Consider the following 18050-nt stretch of genomic DNA (forward strand, 5'->3'; position numbering starts at 1 on the left):
GATCAAGAACAATTTAGATTAAAAATAATAAAAGACTTGTTTCTCATTATCATAATCTCTATCATGATAACAAGTCTATAGTTTTAATCAACGACATTATCAAATTAACTATTTTACTAAACAGTAAACAAGATAATGAATATTTATTAGTTTTAAAATTGGTTACATAATTGATTGGATCTTGGGCATCTCCAACAGATGGTCCCTTGTATCAACATTGGATTGAATCAACTTTTAGCAATTGCATCAATTCTAGCCATCTAAACTGCTTCTGCAATTGATGACAGTCAGTCATTCTTTATTTTTAGTGTCATTTTCATTATGTTTTGAGTTCACAAGCAAGCTTAAACAATAAGGAAAACATGAAAAATACAAGATTTTGAAGAAACAGTTGTTTTGATGTTTTTATTGAGTCTGTAGCAATTTTAGACAGCCTGGGGGTGTAAAAAGCAGAAATTCTGGAAGTGCTGGAAATTAGCAACTGTGGCGCGATTTTGTGACCAGAATGAAGGTTTGATTCTGCCACGGAAATCGTGGTACGATTTCTGGTGGCGTGGCGCGATTTTGAGCCCTTAGGTAGGGATTGTTTCTCTATATTCCACCATATACACTTATGGGTGACATTCCTTGAATATATATTATCCAATGAAATAATTGACAACAGAATGCTCATGTGGAGAGAGAATTTTATAACAAACATTAATACTAAATATTTTATAACAAATATTGTATATACTCTCCCTAGTATTTTTTTTTTTTGAAGGAACTCCTTAGTAACTATTTACCCTTTCATATAAATTACAATAATAGAAAATGAATGTCAAAAACAAAAAATTAAACCTTGTATAAGTCTTTAACCTTCCATTTGTTTTCATCCTTCGTAAGAATACTAGAATCTTGATGATGTTGTTGTTGCAATGACAATCTCAATTTTGTTGTTAGTTGTTATCACAACTTGAGAATCGCCAAGGATAGCTATATAAAGCGTCAATTTCCATATTATATTGAATATACAAAAAGAACCTATAGATAAGATGTTCGCGGTCTTTAACTATTGTTTCCTAACAACACAAAGAAGCTATTATTTAGTTGCATCCACTGTTTTCAAAAGAAGTTCATACGACATTTTATTGTTGTTTTCTCAAATCAGCCCTAAAAAATATTAGTTTGTCAATTCTTGAAATTTGTATCAAATAATTTTGTTAGCTTATCTTGTGTTATCAGATACCAATATTCCCTTTGTAAGTTGATCAAAGCCATGAACTTTGATGTTTGATTCCAGAGGATATCAATTAAACAATTCTTATTTGTGTTTTTGCAATTGTTCATCATTGAAACGGATTTAAACAAATGAGTTAAAAAACAAAAATCAAATCTTGTATAAACCTTTAACATACCTTTCATTTCATACATTCATAAGAATATTGGATCCTGAGTTGTCGTTGCAATGTTAATCTCGTTTCTAAATCGTTACAACTATGATCTGTTGTTAATTGTTATACTTTTAACACTGATATGTCATGGATATTGTGTTAATCACAACTCGAGAAGCGTTAAGTTGACTATATAAAGCATCTTTTTCAATATCAGATTGATTAGACAAGAAGAACATGTAGACAGGATGTCTGGAGTCTTGTTATATTGTAGCCCAACAACATAACAATTTAGAAGAACTCATTTTCAATCGCATACACTGCTACACAAAGAAGCTCGCACAATATTTCATTGTTCTTTTCTCGAACCAGACCTAAAAAAAATTAGTTTGTCTTTAGCTACGTGGTTATATATTTTCAGAGATTTCATCGACTTCGAGTGTTAAGTTTTTGTCAAAAACATAATCTACCTACTCTTCTTTTAAATGAGGTGTTCACTCACTTGTAGTTAGAATATGTATCTAAATTAAAACCATCAAAAGAACATGATAATTTTAAGTTGCTTCCTAGACCAATTTGTGGAATGATTTTGAATTATTTGTACAAAAGTTACGTGATTTTATAAAAGGATGTAATAACTTATTTTTATTTGTTGTCCAAGTTTTTGTGGTGATTGTCTATCTTTGTTTACTTTAATTGTCTTTAAATTTTAAAATTTGTTAACAATTCAATGTTGTATTAAAATATAATGATATTGTTATTTTGAGATTAATTTTTATACACGTTGGTATGACTTTTTTTATTTTGAGATTAATTTCTATATATTGATGATATAACTTTTTTTTTGCTTATAATCCAATAAAATCATGACAAGCAAATAATTGTAATATGTTAGGAATTAACCCAAAAATATGGCATTATGACTGTTTTTAATTAAATGCATTTGTAAAAAAGTTTTTCATATATAATTTAAATATTTTTGTTTTTTTAACAAGCTAATAACGTGCGGTTTCTTTGTCTTACTTTATTGACATGAAATAATATCTTTTCAGCACAGGGGTTGAGTATGTAAGTCTTCTTCCTAGATCATCCAATATTATTATTACCCAAAAATTGTAGAGGGTGACATATATAACAACAAAAACTTTCAAGAAGAGATGAAAAAAAAAAGTCCATTTTATTATTACCCAAAAATAAAATTATAGTTTCTGAGGGGTGATATATTTATAGTGTGATATCGTCACTTATGTAAGAAATTCTGATAGCAAATATGAAGAAAAATATATCGGTGAAGGACGGTATAAGTTTACGAGTGATAGCAGTTTGAGTATTTGTGACGTGTTGGTTTTTGAAGTATCCCGAATTTTCTTTCTGCTCGGGTTGTTCCTTCTGAGATATGTCACTGATCTGATGAATTGTTATTGTGGTTTCTAATTTTTAGTGTTGTTCTTTTTAAAAAAGAATATGTTGGTTTCAATTTGATCTTTTGTTTTCATGTTTTTTGTTGGTAGGAGGACTACTTGATAACAATGTTTGTCTTATGGCACGTGTAATATTTGTTTATTTCACTATTTTCATCGTTATGCTTGAATCATGTAGTGTTACCATTTTGGAAGCATTGCGGGTTTAATGAAGTGGTGTTTGCCTAAAATGAAGGTTTAACATTATGTTAAAAATTACAATTTTATTGTTCCATTTATGTTTATGCAATGTTGTTGTTTTGGTATACCATTTTATTTAAAAATTTGTGATGTCAATGTTGCCATGAACCGCTATAGTTATGTTTGTAAATTGTATACATCGATACGAACATTAGACATGATGTTAACAATGGTGTTTCGACAAATTCTTATTATTTAATGGAATAACGTTGTTCAGTTTAATCATTGATATAAGTATTCCGTCGATGTCAGATATGGATAGATAGTTGCTTGGTATCGAGACACATTTATACAAGCGAAAATGGTTTTAACATCAGACATGACATGGACTTTGATGTGTGATCTGTTATTACTAATTTGACAAACTAACATCGATTACGTAATAATGTGTATCACTATCGTGTTAGTGATGGACATTGAGGTGCGATTGTCCGTTGACGAGACATGCGTTATACAAACATTGAGGTTCCATTGTCTTTTATCAATACACGCGTTGTCAAGCATTGAAGTACAATTGTTAGTTGTTGTGACGTGCGTTGTTCGAAGATAAATTTACTCATGCGTTTGCGCACGGGTCGCACACTAGTTACATGCCAAATCAAGACATCGTAACAAAAAGAAACTAGAAAAAAATAATAAATAAATGATTTAATATTCTTCACTGTAGGAACAAAATGCAAATCTCAAATCCCTTGTAATTATAGCAAAGTGAAAATCTAGAGAAGGGACCTAGTGTAACAAAATGAAGTTAGTGCTGAAAGTAAAAAATGTGGGGGTAAAATTGGAATTTGCACCCCTCTAAAGGTTGTGTTTTTGGCGCTTACCTGCCATTCAACCGTTTACTTCCTTAACTACCATTCTTCTGACAAAACTGAATTTTGATATCCGAGTCGTGGAGAAGAAGAAGAAGCATTTGCAAAACAAGAACTCACTCTTTCTCTCTCACCCTTCCAAATTCCACTTCCTACCATGCACAAAGGCAAGTTCAAGCTTCCACCTCCAGACAAGCCTGGAAGGTTCATATTTCCTGATAGCCTTGGAAGCTTGGTGATGATCACTGGATTGGATGAAAAGGGAAATGAAGTCGAGAGTTCGGAATTTGAAGTTGAGTCCGGTGAAGAGCTGGAATCGATTAAACCTGGCGCGTTAGGGTTTCACAAAGAGAGTGATGGTGGTGATGAAGCTATGGATGAGGAAAAAGATGAGAGTGATCAAAGAATTAGGAAGAAGATGAATAAAGAGGTTGTTGCAACTTCGGTTTCGCTGTTGAAATCTATTTCGTTGGATGAGAAAAGATCGGATTTAGAATATGAGGTTGGAGTGTGGTTATGTTTTGTTTCAGGGATTGCTTGAATGGACTTATTTGAGTTTATCTACCAGCGTCCCGCATAAATTATGTGAGACTGCTTGGAAGAACTTATGAAAACAACTCATGACATTGTTATTGGTTGTTTTCAGCTTATCTTCATAAGTTCTTCAAGATAGCATATGAATACAACTTATAGCTTATATGAAAACAATTTAACTTTGTTTTATCTTTTGATATAGAAATAAATGATAAGTGCTTGTGCTATAAGTTGCAAATAAGTTGTTTATCCAAACACAACCTAAATTAATTAGGTCATGAAAAATTGAAATGAAGTGTGGATTATTATGTATTTGTCTTGTCAGGGTTTCTTCTAATTTATGCTATTTCTTGTTCATTCATTCTTTTTTATTTATTTATTTATTTGTTAATCTAGCTTTCTCGAAAGGAGATTAATTTGGAAAAGTTGCGAAGAATTGCCAGCACTGGGATTCCTGATGGAGGAGGTTTGCGTGCTACGGCTTGGAAGGTGATAACTCCATCATGTTCATTTAACTGGTTTGAATTTTCAACTTTGGTGCTTACTTTGCATATTAATGTGATAGTGTGATGCCTTAGGACTTTGACAACTTACAATATTGAGGAATATAATATGTATTGTATGTTTAGGACTTCCATTTCATCATCAGAATTAGACTATAAGAGTAGAGAAAGAAAAGAATGTAACACTAGAATTGGAGATATGTTAGTACTGGTGGGGCATCGGTTGAAGTTAGAGGGGAAGTTAAATATTTGTTGCTCACTGTGATTAGCAGTTGAATGTGTTGGCAGTGGCGTAATTGAGCCGTTGGAGTGTTTGGTTTTTGCAATTTTAATATATGCAGGTTTCTACAATTGGTGTAAAGAACTGCATTCTGTATTTGAATTTGCTGAGTTATTGTAATGTCATATTGATTTAGTTAGTGAAGGAGGGACAAGCACGAATAATGCGGGAAAAGGAAAAATCGTGCTAAATATATGGCCTGCTGCGTTGGTGGTGGAACAAAGAAATGGTGTGTTAATATAGGATCGGGTAATGATGAATAAAACATATATGAATTGTTTGATATGCATAAGGAGGGTATGAGAGCTCTGTCATGCTTAATTCACATTATAAGAGGGGATGGATAAATAAATCGAAGGAGCGGTAACCTAGAGAGATATGATGCACTGGAGGTGGAGGAAGGCTTGATGTTGATAAGTACTTTAGCAGTAGGAGCACACAAAGTAACTAAAATTGTGCTTCTGATGTACACAAATGGTGTTGGTGTCCAATTGATACGGACAATGTTGTCATAAATTTTGTGCTAATCTTACCTAGCGTTTATTATGCTTTGATTAGCTTGTTCAACAAGAAAAGAAATAAGATTAACTTTGCAAAAGTATAAAGCTCTCTGATTGTGGCTATGTCTGCACACAAGCAACTGATTGTCCTGTTATGATTTTCATATCCAGCTACTCTTGGGCTACTTACCTTTATGTCATGAACTATGGGAGACTCAATTAAAAGATAATAGGCTAAAGTATGTTAATATGAAAAAGGAGCTTCTCTCGAATCCGGTAATATTCTACTGTTTTGCACAATTTTCACATGAGCTGTCATATTTATATTGAACATATGCGTGGACGTGTTGTAGCTCCAGCTTTTCAGTTTTCACTGATCACATTGTTGAATCTAAGACAGTCAGAGCACATTTGGAAGGAACCCAAGCATTTAAGTTCGACTAAGCGGCATGACAACAATGCTATTGATGGCCCCCTCAGGCGACATGAAATTCCCGTGGAAGATCACCCTTTGAGCCTCGATAAGGAAAGTCTTTGGAGACAATATTTTCAGGTTAGTTTCTTCTCCATTTTATAGTTACTTTGGACGCCTTCAAGATAATGAAGTGGATACATATCACCGGCTACCCATTTTCTAGCATACAGAGATAGCAGAACAGATAGATCGAGATTTGCAGCGCACACATCCAGACATGCCATTCTTTTCAGCGGAGACATCATTTAGTCGAAAAAATAGGGTAAATTCCCTCCTCCTTGTGTTAAGTAATAGATTTTAGGGGATTCGCCTCTGACTCAAGTTTTTACTGATACTTTTGTCAACAGGAAGCAATGAAGAATATTCTTCTCCTTTTTGCGAAGTTAAATCCTGCAATTTGTTATGTGCAAGGCATGAACGAGGTCTTGGCGCCTATATACTACGTATTTAGTGCCGATAATGACAATCAAAATGCTGTAAGCACTTTCTTGGTAGAAACTGTTTATCACGTCATATGCACCTGTCCCTTATTTGTTTCGATTGGATAGGGTGAATGCATACTTTTTTTCAAGATGAATACATGTTACTCAGCAGGATACCAAAATTAAAGGTCAAAAGAGGCTCTAACTTGTATTTGAAAATTTAAATTTGAGTGCAATATTTCTTCCCATAATGCTTCCTCGATTCACCCAATCGTGTGCAGAAGCCTGAACGATATACTGCTAATCAATTTTGACTTTTAACTTTGTCTGTGTTTAGAGATGAATCAAAACCAACCAAGCATGGTTCAGTGTCCTTCATAATGTGTTGGCCAATGTCCATTACATTTTTTTTTGGACAAATAATATCCATTACACTAAATAATCACAAATTGTATACCTTGCAGATGGATTAAATCAACTTGACTTTTTAAATTACATGGTTTACATATTATGATAAGCATCCTTTCATATCACCGATAACAATTCTTTCTTGAGGATTGTCTGCATGAACAGTTGGCATAAAGGAATATAATGTTACCCTTTTTATGATAATGGCTTTTATTGTTTATTATTTCCTTATGCTTTATTTTCTCTCATAGGCTAATGCAGAAGCAGATAGTTTTTCTTGTTTTGTTCGAATCTTAGGCGACTCTGTGGATCATTTCTGTCAACAATTGGACAACAGTTCAAGTGGCATCCTTGCTACTCTTTCTCGTTTGTCGGATCTACTTAAAGTAAATGATGAGCAATTATGGCATCATCTTGAATTTACAACAAAGGTAGAACCTTTCAGCATTTTTAATTCAACACCTTGTACAGTTCCATTTTATTTAAAACTCATGCCGTAGAACCTCATGAACAGGTTAAACCACAATTCTATGCATTCCGGTGGATTACACTGCTACTCACTCAAGAGTTCAAATTTGAATCTATTTTGAGAATATGGGATACTCTTCTGAGTAATACTTTTGGTGTTCAGGTTTCTCTCAGCTGAATGCCTCGGCAATTTCTTAGAATGAAATCAAAATTCATATCTACAATATTCTTACTTAAACTTAATAGTTATGGCTATTTATACCGGTTTTTGCAGGATATGCTTCTTCGGTTCTGTTGTGCAATGCTACTTTGCATGAAAAGCAGACTACTAAGTGGTGATTTTGTGGCTAATATAAAGCTTTTACAACACTATCCTGATGATGTTAACTTAGAATACCTCCTTCAGGTAGCTCAGGACATTAGTCCAGACACGTCCTCTTATATAATGTCGCTTTGATTTATGACAATGGACATTTTTCAAATGATTTAGTTAAAGTTTATTTGAAAAAGGGAACATTCTATACCTAACATAGCACTAGGCACGGCCATTGTAGATATTTAGAATGGAGTTCATGCCATTTTGGTCCTTTTGGTTTGTTTGCATGAGTTTTCAAGCTTTCAATCTAAGATTCATATGCAAACATCGGTGAAGGACTATAGATTTGACGAGTGAGAACTCATAGGGAAATAAAATCATAAGTTTGAAACTTATTTAAGACTATTAATTGCACATGCAAGTTTCAAATTCTAATTTCGTCTTTTTTATGTATGAACGTTCTAGCTTCAAGTTAACATATGTTTCGTTTTCACCTTTCTTTTACACAAGCAAAATCAAGACATTTCATTCAATAAAAATGTCCAAATACAATGAGGAATAGACGTAAGAACATTGTGAATAGTATAATTGGCAATGTTTTTGTAAGAGCATAAGCAGTATCATTTTGCTTCTCTCCTAGTAAACACAATATTATAGTTGTTTTTTTAAAGATAAAAGGTCCCAACATAATGAAATGATAGAACCATACTCAGATAAGTCAGATTTGATGTTGTGAACATCGTCTACTACTTGTTTGCAATCCATCTCTATAATGTGACCCAATTCAAATGCAAAGGAATCAACCAATCTATAGCTTGGTTAAGTCCTCAAGCCTCTCCCTCTGCTGCAGACATAACACATGTGCACCAAATATTGTATGTCTTTTTGAAATGTTATTCTACATCTCTAAGACAAACAGTCATACTCACTTTCTTCATGGTTGAGAAGATGGCTACATCAAGATTACACATTACATAGTCATAAAGGATGCATCCAACCCGTGTTTTCAATTCGACTTGTCTGTTTTCTGTTGTGCGTCTCCTTGTGTGCAAACTGCCATAAGCTAAATACCTCTTTTGCTCTAGCCATCACATGCAAACATTGCTCCAATATACTTTCCCAAAGCTTTGTGTTTCTTCTTCTCCAAAGACTCCACAAGATCATGCAAGAAGATACCAATTTTGTACCGTCAAGAATCAAGATGTTCGCATGCCATGAAAAAAAGCCTACTCAAAATTTCTCAATACTCGCCATAAAAGATTGTAGCACATTCATATACCCAATTTTCACCAACATTCCAAACTAAATGGCCAAACCAAGAAGACATGTCAATTATTTAGCTTCATGACACACATTGACTCCATGGATAATGCTCTGCAGTTGAGCCTAGTGTAATAAAACAGATAAAATTTCAGTACAAAGAATAAAAAGATAAACCTTCACCGAAGTAACACGAGTCCGCATCGAGCCTATCCATTTTTGTTTAAAACCCTTTTCTTCCAAGATAGTGAAGAGATATCTCCAATCTACATAAGCTTTGCTATTATTAATATCAATTTTAGAGCAACTTCCTAAAACTTTCCTCGAGTTTTGAATTTCAAGAAACGGACAACCTCTAAAGCTATCAAGACATTGTTTAGAATCGACCGAACTGCAATAAAACCACACTGCTCTTCAAAAATACACTTGAAGAGAACACGTGGTCTGTTTGCGGGACTCTTTGAAAGAATTTTGTAGACTGCTCCCCCATAATACTCATATACTTTCCCATAACAAAATATAAGCAAAAGTGATGTATTTGATCCAAATTTTATACCAATTACATCAACTTCTTTGACTCGCTTTTGCCTAGTGTATTTTAGAGAGGGCAATAGAGCATAAATCACACATAGTGGAGGGACTATCACACTTAGGAACTAGCACTATGTTTGTCCCCCAATAGAGCTATGCAACTCACCTTCATCCAACCAATGAATACAAGCCTACATAATTTGTATCTCCCCCAAACAAGTTTCAGAATCTATAATAGAAAGCTAGGTTGAGACCATCTAGACCAAAGGCTTTATCATGATGCATTTGAAAAATTGCAGTCCAAATCTCATCCACCGAAAATGGTGCAGTAAGCATACAATTATTCTGATCACCAATCTTACGACAAACCACATTAAGAACTATAGAAAAGTTACTAGAATTAGCTTGAAACAAATTTTGCAAAAGTGTGTTACACGAAAAATTCAAGACTAACAAATAATTGTACCAATAAAAGTTTCAAATTTCAGTTTCGTGTTTGTTGTGCATGAGCATTCTAGCTTCAAGTTAGAGTATGTGTTTGTTTTCACGTTGGAATAATGTTAAAAGTGCATTCAATTCAAAACTACACTTTGTAACTTCTTAAATTTCATGGTGGGAAGACTCGTAAACGTAGTGATTGTCTCATTTGTCTGATTGGCCGTAGTCCTAACATATTTTAATTTTATATGAGAAATGTTGATTTTTCCGAAGTGATTTTTCTTGCACAAACACGACCGTGTATTCCATCAAAATCACCTTTATTTTTTTTTCTTCTTTTAATTATTATTTGTTAGAAAAAAGGAAAAGATGTGCCACGTTTACTTCTTTGCGTTTCTTGTATGGAATTCTTCATAAAATAATACATACACAGCTCATTTTATATTTCTAAAATCAATTTTGTTTCCAGGAGAATCTGAGGGCATCCTTTGGTAATTTGAAAAGTCATTAAATCATTGCTTGGTATTTGGAAATAGAAGAAGATTAATAGATTTATAAGTGCTCTGTTATGATTTTCAATTAAATTGTACTATGGTACTGTTGAGGCAAATTTATCAATAGGCCCACCAGCATGTCATGGATGACCAAAGCTATACATATTCTAAGATCATCAAACCAATAATTTGAGGAGAAGCAACCATGCCACTTTATAGTATTCATTCTCTTTTTTTTTTTGGATGATAAGCCACTTTATAGTATTCTTTGTACTCATTTTCCTCCTTCTTCTTCCATTGTTTATTATATCAACTTGTCTCTTACTTTCTTATGTTATGTTTACACTTTGTGGATTCGAAAGAAAAAAAAAAATCAAAGAAAATAATGTCAAGGTGATCAGAAGAAAAAAAATACAAAGAATAGAAAATATGATAATTTTATATTTATTTAATAGAAGAGTAAATAAAACTAAAAAAACTCATTGTATGTCTGGTATTGTAAAGAAAGTGTAGAAAAATATTTATCAAATGGTACAAGCACCTTCAAATAAAACTGAAATATGATAATAAATGGAGTAACATTGAAGACAACAGCGAGGAATCCAAAAATTCCTCAAAACAAATGATGGATCCAAAAATTTAAATTTTCTCCACAAATTACAATACTCGTATGTAAAAGTTGTGGGAGAAATGTTCGTTAATTTCTTTGATTATTAAGGTGTTACAATACTTTGGTGTTTTCCTTAAAAAAAAAAAAAAACTTTGGTGTTTAAACACCAAAGTATGTTTGTAGGAAAAAAAAACTTACAAATATATAAGGAGTGAATTATTATGTTTGTTTATACCTTTTTAAAACTGAACTTGAAGTATTCCGTGAGCTTAATTCAGTTAGTAGGGACACTGCATAATTTATGTAGGGGTTGGGATTGGGAGATTATATTTATTAAAGAATTAGAAAATAGAAGTGGGGGAAGCAGTTTTTACGTACAACAGAGAAAAGGGAGAAAAGTCAAGAAAAGGGAAGAGAACCAAGAAGGGCTGCGATTTCGATTATCTAAGGTAAGGGTGAGGCTAACTTACATTAATTTTAGTGTATATGATTCTGATTATGTTTTAACAAAAGTTATGAATAAATTTGGAGAATTGGGAATTAGGGTTATGATGAGAATTGATGATTAAATGATGGAATTAGGGTGAATTGATGTAGAAATGATGAACAGACCTTAAATGTTTCATATATTGATGTTTAGAATCAGTTTTAAGGTTAGAACAATGGGTTTGGGTGAATTTTTGAGAAAAACTATAACCTGGCCATACTGTTATTCATCGCTCGCCTCCCGAGTGATGATCCTCGCCATAGCGAGTAATGAAGATCATCGCTCGCCTCGCGAGCAGGAGTTGTTCGTCTCGCGAGTTGCATTTCGCAGCTCGCCATAGCGAGCAAGTTTACTCGCCGTGGCGAGTGTGGGCAGAGAGCTTGCAAGATTCTGTGTTTTTGAGCTGTGAGTTTAACCTTAGGTGTTTGTGAGGGCCTGAACATGTACCTTAATGATTAGGCAAAGTTTTAGAATGAGTTTGAACTCGGAATAGGGTCAGAATGGATTCTAGAGTGTTTTACCCTAACTCGTCGTGGTGAGTAGAGGCTCTCGCCTCGCGAGCTAGTGCTTGACAGACTGCGTTGTTTAGGATTTCATGTGACTTTGTCGCACGAGAGGCTGTGAGTTGAACCTTGAGATAGCAATGAAAGATGTATAGGATTTAAATGATGAACTGTGAATCTGGATAGGGTAAATTGAGGTTATTAATGTGATAAAAATTGTATAAGTAATACTTGGATTATGTGAAAATGCTAGACATCGTTGGATTGTATAAGATATTGTTATATCATGCTGTTGTATACTGTTGTGTTGCTGTTGATTGATTATGATTGTTAATGATCGCTGGTTTATACTTAACTGCATTCAATTAGAATGTACAATGTGTTGGTTCGAGTTGTAAGTGGCGAGTTGTCGTTCTAAGTAACGGAGTCATAGGTTGTTGATGTTGATCAAGTTGGAGAGTGAGTCATAGTTATTATGCACGGTCGTTGTCGTTGCCTATGTTGTCGTTGTCGTAGTTGAGTTGTATGCTGATATACACAAGTTGAGTCCTTCATGATTAGGAATCTGTTGAGGGCTTATGCCCTGGAATGCTATGTCATTCAAACTGTTGAGGGCTCATGCCCTGGAATGCCTTGTCATTCAAATTGTCGGGGGCTTATGCCCCGGAATGCTTAGTCATTCAACCCGTTGAAATTAGTACCACGTTGTTGTTGTTGTAGATGTTGTTGAGCGAGTTGGTGTTGTAGATGTTGTTGAGAGAGTTGTTGTGGTTGATGTTGTTGAGTGTTGTTGAATGAGCTGTTGTAGTCGTTGATAAATACTGATGTGCCGTTGTTGTTGATTGGATTAGTAAGTGTTATTAAAATTGAAGAAGTATGAATATTATCATTGGGTATATGTTGTTAATTATGTTATTTAATTAAGTTGATGATTTATATATATATATATATATATATCTATTATTATTGTTTGTGAATCTCACCCCTTCTGCTTGGAATTGTTGCCCTTCGTATGGGTAATTTGCAGGTATTGAAGAATATTAGAAGTGGTGGCTCAAGTGTCTTAGGGCTCTGATACGTAACGGGATGAGATATCGTTGTCATGTTTTCATTCCTTATGTATCATTATGAACCTGTTGATATTGATTTTAATCATTAAAGATATTTTGTTGAGGCCAAGTGCCAAGGATTTATTTGAAGCATGTTTAATGTTGAAAATTATTCCCGCTGCGATGAATTGATATGTTTTAATGAACTATTATTTAATGAATAGCATTTTATCCTATTCAAGAATTTTTGAAAAGCAGTGTAACACTCCGTTGTTGATTTAACTCTGATTTTACTTATTAATATAACTGTTGGGAAGTCGGGGTGTTACAATTGGTATCAGAGCAGGTTGGTCCGTCCGGCCACGTAGTAGAGTCGTGTTGAGCCACGTAGTGTAGTGTGTCGACTTTAATCTGTCTTTTGTTGTTCTGATTGTTGTTTGTGGTGTAGAGTTTTAAAATGGCTGGGAGAAATGATGATGCTATTGCTGCTGCGCTTGAGGCTGTAGCTCAAGCTGTAGGACAACACCCACAAGCTGGTGCTGGTAACGATGGAGTAAGAATGTTAGAAACTTTTTTGAGAAATCATCCACCAACATTCAAAGGAAGGTATGACCCTGACGAAGCCCAGAAGTGGCTCAAGGAAGTTGAAAGAATTTTTAGAGTTATGCAGTGTTCAGAGGTGCAGAAGGTGCAGTTTGGTACGCACATGTTAGCTGAAGAGGCAGATGATTGGTGGGTAAGTCTTTTACCTGTGCTTGAACAAGATGGTGCTGTGGTGACCTGGGCTGTGTTCAGGAGAGAATTCCTGAATAGGTATTTTCCGGAGGATGTCCGAGGGAAAAAGGAAATTGAATTTCTGGAGCTGAAACAGGGGGATATGTCAGTTACGGAGTATGCTGCTAAGTTTGTGGAACTTGCTAAGTTCTACCCTCATTACAGTGCAGAGACAGCGGAGTTCTCCAAGTGCATTAAGTTTGAGAATGGGTTGAGAGCTGACATTAAGAGAGCTATTGGGTATCAGCAGATCAGAGTCTTTTCCGAGTTGGTGAATAGCTGCAGGATATATGAGGAGGATACCAAAGCTCACTATAACATTAGAAATGAGCGGAGGAACAAGGGTCAACAAGGTCGTCCGAAACCCTACAGTGCTCCTGTAAACCAAGGGGAACAGAGATTGACTGATGAGAGGAGACCTAAGAGGAGAGATGATCCTGCTGAGATTGTTTGCTACAAGTGTGGTGAGAAGGGCCACAAGAGTAATGTTTGCAATGGTGAGGAGAAGAAGTGCTTCCGATGTGGGAAGAAAGGGCATACAATAGCTGAATGCAAGCGTGGTGATATTGTTTGTTTCAATTGTGATGAGGAAGGTCATCTTAGTTCGCAGTGCAAGAAGCCTAAGAAGGGTCAGGCGAGTGGAAGAGTGTTTGCTTTAGCTGGTACTCAGACAGCGAATGAGGATCGTCTGATCTGAGGTATATTTTCGAGGACGAAAATTCTTCAAGTTGGGGAGAGTTGTAACGCCCCATTTTTATTTAATTATTTTTAGTTGATTTAAAAGTCTTTTATATGATTTTTAAATGATTTACGTTGATTTTGTGGTGTGGTATATTTTATTAAATGACTATTTTATTATTTAATAGAATAAGTGAGAAATTGGATTTAATTGGAGTTTGGGGGTTATACGAGAATTAAGTAAACTTAGGGGGAGTAAAGTGAATATTGGGAGATTATATTTATTAAAGAATTAGAAAATAGAAGTGGGGGAAGCAGTTTTTACGTACAACAGAGAAAAGGGAGAAAAGTCAAGAAAAGGGAAGAGAACCAAGAAGGGCTGCGATTTCGATTATCTAAGGTAAGGGTGAGGCTAACTTACATTAATTTTAGTGTATATGATTCTGATTATGTTTTAACAAAAGTTATGAATAAATTTGGAGAATTGGGAATTAGGGTTATGATGAGAATTGATGATTAAATGATGGAATTATGGTGAATTGATGTAGAAATGATGAACAGACCTTAAATGTTTCATATATTGATGTTTAGAATCAGTTTTAAGGTTAGAACAATGGGTTTGGGTGAATTTTTGAGAAAAACTGTAACCTGGCCGTACTGTTATTCATCGCTCGCCTCCCGAGTGATGATCCTCGCCATAGCGAGTGATGAAGATCATCGCTCGCCTCGCGAGCAGGAGTTGTTCGCCTCGCGAGTTGCATTTCGCAGCTCGCCATAGCGAGCAAGTTTACTCGCCGTGGCGAGTGTGGGCAGAGAGCTTGCAAGATTCTGTGTTTTTGAGCTGTGAGTTTAACCTTAGGTGTTTGTGAGGGCCTGAACATGTACCTTAATGATTAGGCAAAGTTTTAGAATGAGTTTGAACTCGGAATAGGGTCAGAATGGATTCTAGAGTGTTTTACCCTAACTCGCCGTGGCGAGTAGAGGCTCTCGCCTCGCGAGCTAGTGCTTGACAGACTGCGTTGTTTAGGATTTCATGTGACTTTGTCGCACGAGAGGCTGTGAGTTGAACCTTGAGATAGCAATGAAAGATGTATAGGATTTAAATGATGAACTGTGAAGCTGGATAGGGTAAATTGAGGTTATTAATGTGATAAAAATTGTATAAGTAATACTTGGATTATGTGAAAATGCTAGACATCGTTGGATTGTATAAGATATTGTTATATCATGCTGTTGTATACTGTTGTGTTGCTGTTGATTGATTATGATTGTTAATGATCGCTGGTTTATACTTAACTGCATTCAATTAGAATGTACAATGTGTTGGTTCGAGTTGTAAGTGGCTAGTTGTCGTTCTAAGTAACGGAGTCATAGGTTGTTGATGTTGATCAAGTTGGGGAGTGAGTCATAGTTATTATGCACGGTCGTTGTCGTTGCCTATGTTGTCGTTGTCGTAGTTGAGTTGTATGCTGATATACACAAGTTGAGTCCTTCATGATTAGGAATCTGTTGAGGGCTTATGCCCTGGAATGCCTTGTCATTCAAATTGTCGGGGGCTTATGCCCCGGAATGCTTAGTCATTCAACCCGTTGAAATTAGTACCACGTTGTAGATGTTGTTGAGCGAGTTGGTGTTGTAGATGTTGTTGAGAGAGTTGTTGTGGTTGATGTTGTTGAGTGTTGTTGAATGAGCTGTTGTAGTCGTTGATAAATACTGATGTGTCGTTGTTGTTGATTGGATTAGTAAGTGTTATTAAAATTGAAGAAGTATGAATATTATCATTGGGTATATGTTGTTAATTATGTTATTTAATTAAGTTGATGATTTATATATATATCTATTATTATTGTTTGTGAATCTCACCCCTTCTGCTTGGAATTGTTGCCCTTCGTATGGGTAATTTGCAGGTATTGAAGAATATTAGAAGTGGTGGCTCAAGTGTCTTAGGGCTCTGATACGTAACGGGATGGGATATCGTTGTCATGTTTTCATTCCTTATGTATCATTATGAACCTGTTGATATTGATTTTAATCATTAAAGATATTTTGTTGAGGCCAAGTGCCAAGGATTTATTTGAAGGATGTTTAATGTTGAAAATTATTCCCGCTGCGATGAATTGATATGTTTTAATGAACTATTATTTAATGAATAGCATTTTATCCTATTCAAGAATTTTTGAAAAGCAGTGTAACACTCCGTTGTTGATTTAACTCTGATTTTACTTATTAATATAACTGTTGGGAAGTCGGGGTGTTACAATAACCAACTTCAGAGTTACATATCTAGAAACACGGGAATCAGGGGCGTCCCTGAGGGGGTGCAAACAGCCCAAACGAGCTGGGCCTCCCTCAAGGATGGGCCTCAATTTTTTTTTTTTTATACCTAGTATAATATATATCCTCCAATAAAAAAAATTATTTCGTTCCCTCACAAAAGTTGAAACGCGTTTCCTCGCTCTCATCACCGATTTTCTTCCATTCCATCACCGATTCACAACCACCATCACTGATCAATCATCAACTGATTCACATCATCAGGCTTTCCTTCTTCTTCTTCTTCCTTCTTCACCAAATCATCAGTGATTCTCAACTCTCAAGTTTCAATCAGTTTTCCCCTTTCCAAAACAACATTGTTTGGTAAGTAAATAAACTCTCTTTCATTAATTTGAATGTTGAAATTGTGAAAATAGAGATTGATAGAGATTTGTTGAATGTTGAAAACAACACTGTTTCAAATTTCAATCGGTTTTCCCCTTTCCAAAACAACACTGTTTGTTGAATGTTGAAATTGCTAAAATAGAGATTGATAGAGATTTGGTTGATTATTAACAGAAGTAGTAATAATTGATTTCTGCATATTTACTGTTTTGGGAGTTTTTGTTAAAATTATTCAAATTTCAGTGTATAATTGAATTTATATATGTATCATATATGTTGCTAATTACTAATTATGTTTTTATTTTATTTTATGGTTCAATTTCGTTTTGGTGTGAATGAAGACTCGTTTTGAAGGTATTCGCCTAAACTCGTATTATATTATTTATTATATTATTTATTTCTTATGTTTACAAACTTCATTTTTAATTTAAACAGGGCTGCGATTTTTTTGCTGTTGCTGTGACTGCTTGGCTTCTTTACTGCCAGCTTTGTGGGTTTTTTGTTGTTGTTGTGACCGCTTGGTTGTTGTTGTGCTGTCAGCTTTGTGCGTGCATGGCTTTTGGTGGTTTTGTGTAGGTTTCATTTTCTGTCCTCTTGTTTTAGCCTTTTAGGATTATTAGAATTAGTTCCTCTTGATTTTGGTGTTAGGTGGGGGTTCCTCATGTATACGGTAGTCATTTTTACCTCTGGGTGTACCGCATATATACGGCACCTTGTATTTATCTTTTAAAAAATATAAATAGAACATTGTTCTTTTAAAAAAAATACATTTTGATTTTATCACTGGCCTCTTTTCATTTCCAGAGCCGAGCCTCC

At 34.8% G+C, this 18050-nt stretch overlaps 1 protein-coding gene across 2 annotated transcripts; it reads left to right on the top strand.

The window, feature by feature from the left end:
* The first annotated feature begins 3892 nt into the window (after positions 1-3892).
* Positions 3893-8181, top strand: LOC11441216 (TBC domain-containing protein C1952.17c). Of its 2 annotated transcripts, none has more exons than XM_024781528.2 (9): positions 3893-4276; positions 4777-4869; positions 5835-5939; positions 6064-6216; positions 6302-6400; positions 6486-6614; positions 7220-7399; positions 7483-7599; positions 7711-8181. In XM_024781528.2, exons 1-9 carry the CDS (start codon positions 4004-4006, stop codon positions 7891-7893), a joined length of 1332 nt encoding a protein of 443 aa, XP_024637296.1. In that variant the 5' UTR covers positions 3893-4003; the 3' UTR covers positions 7894-8181. The 2 variants fall into 2 exon arrangements, with proteins under 2 accessions (XP_024637296.1, XP_003609338.2); XM_003609290.4 differs by having other exon boundaries at positions 3894-4348.
* Positions 8182-18050: the final 9869 nt, after the last annotated feature.

This window comes from Medicago truncatula, chromosome 4 (genome assembly GCF_003473485.1).
Source record: "Medicago truncatula cultivar Jemalong A17 chromosome 4, MtrunA17r5.0-ANR, whole genome shotgun sequence".
NCBI classification, from domain to species: Eukaryota; Viridiplantae; Streptophyta; class Magnoliopsida; order Fabales; family Fabaceae; genus Medicago; species Medicago truncatula.

What these genes read in the sequence shown, in the direction of transcription:
- LOC11441216 (XM_003609290.4), top strand. Translation starts at nt 4,004, where the DNA reads ATGCACAAAGGCAAGTTCAAGCTTCCACCTCCAGACAAGCCTGGAAGG. An exon ending in GATCGGATTTAGAATATGAG is followed by an intron (nt 4,349 to 4,776) that starts GTTGGAGTGTGG and finishes TTGTTAATCTAG; the next exon opens with CTTTCTCGAAAGGAGATTAA. An exon ending in CATTTAGTCGAAAAAATAGG is followed by an intron (nt 6,401 to 6,485) that starts GTAAATTCCCTC and finishes TTTTGTCAACAG; the next exon opens with GAAGCAATGAAGAATATTCT.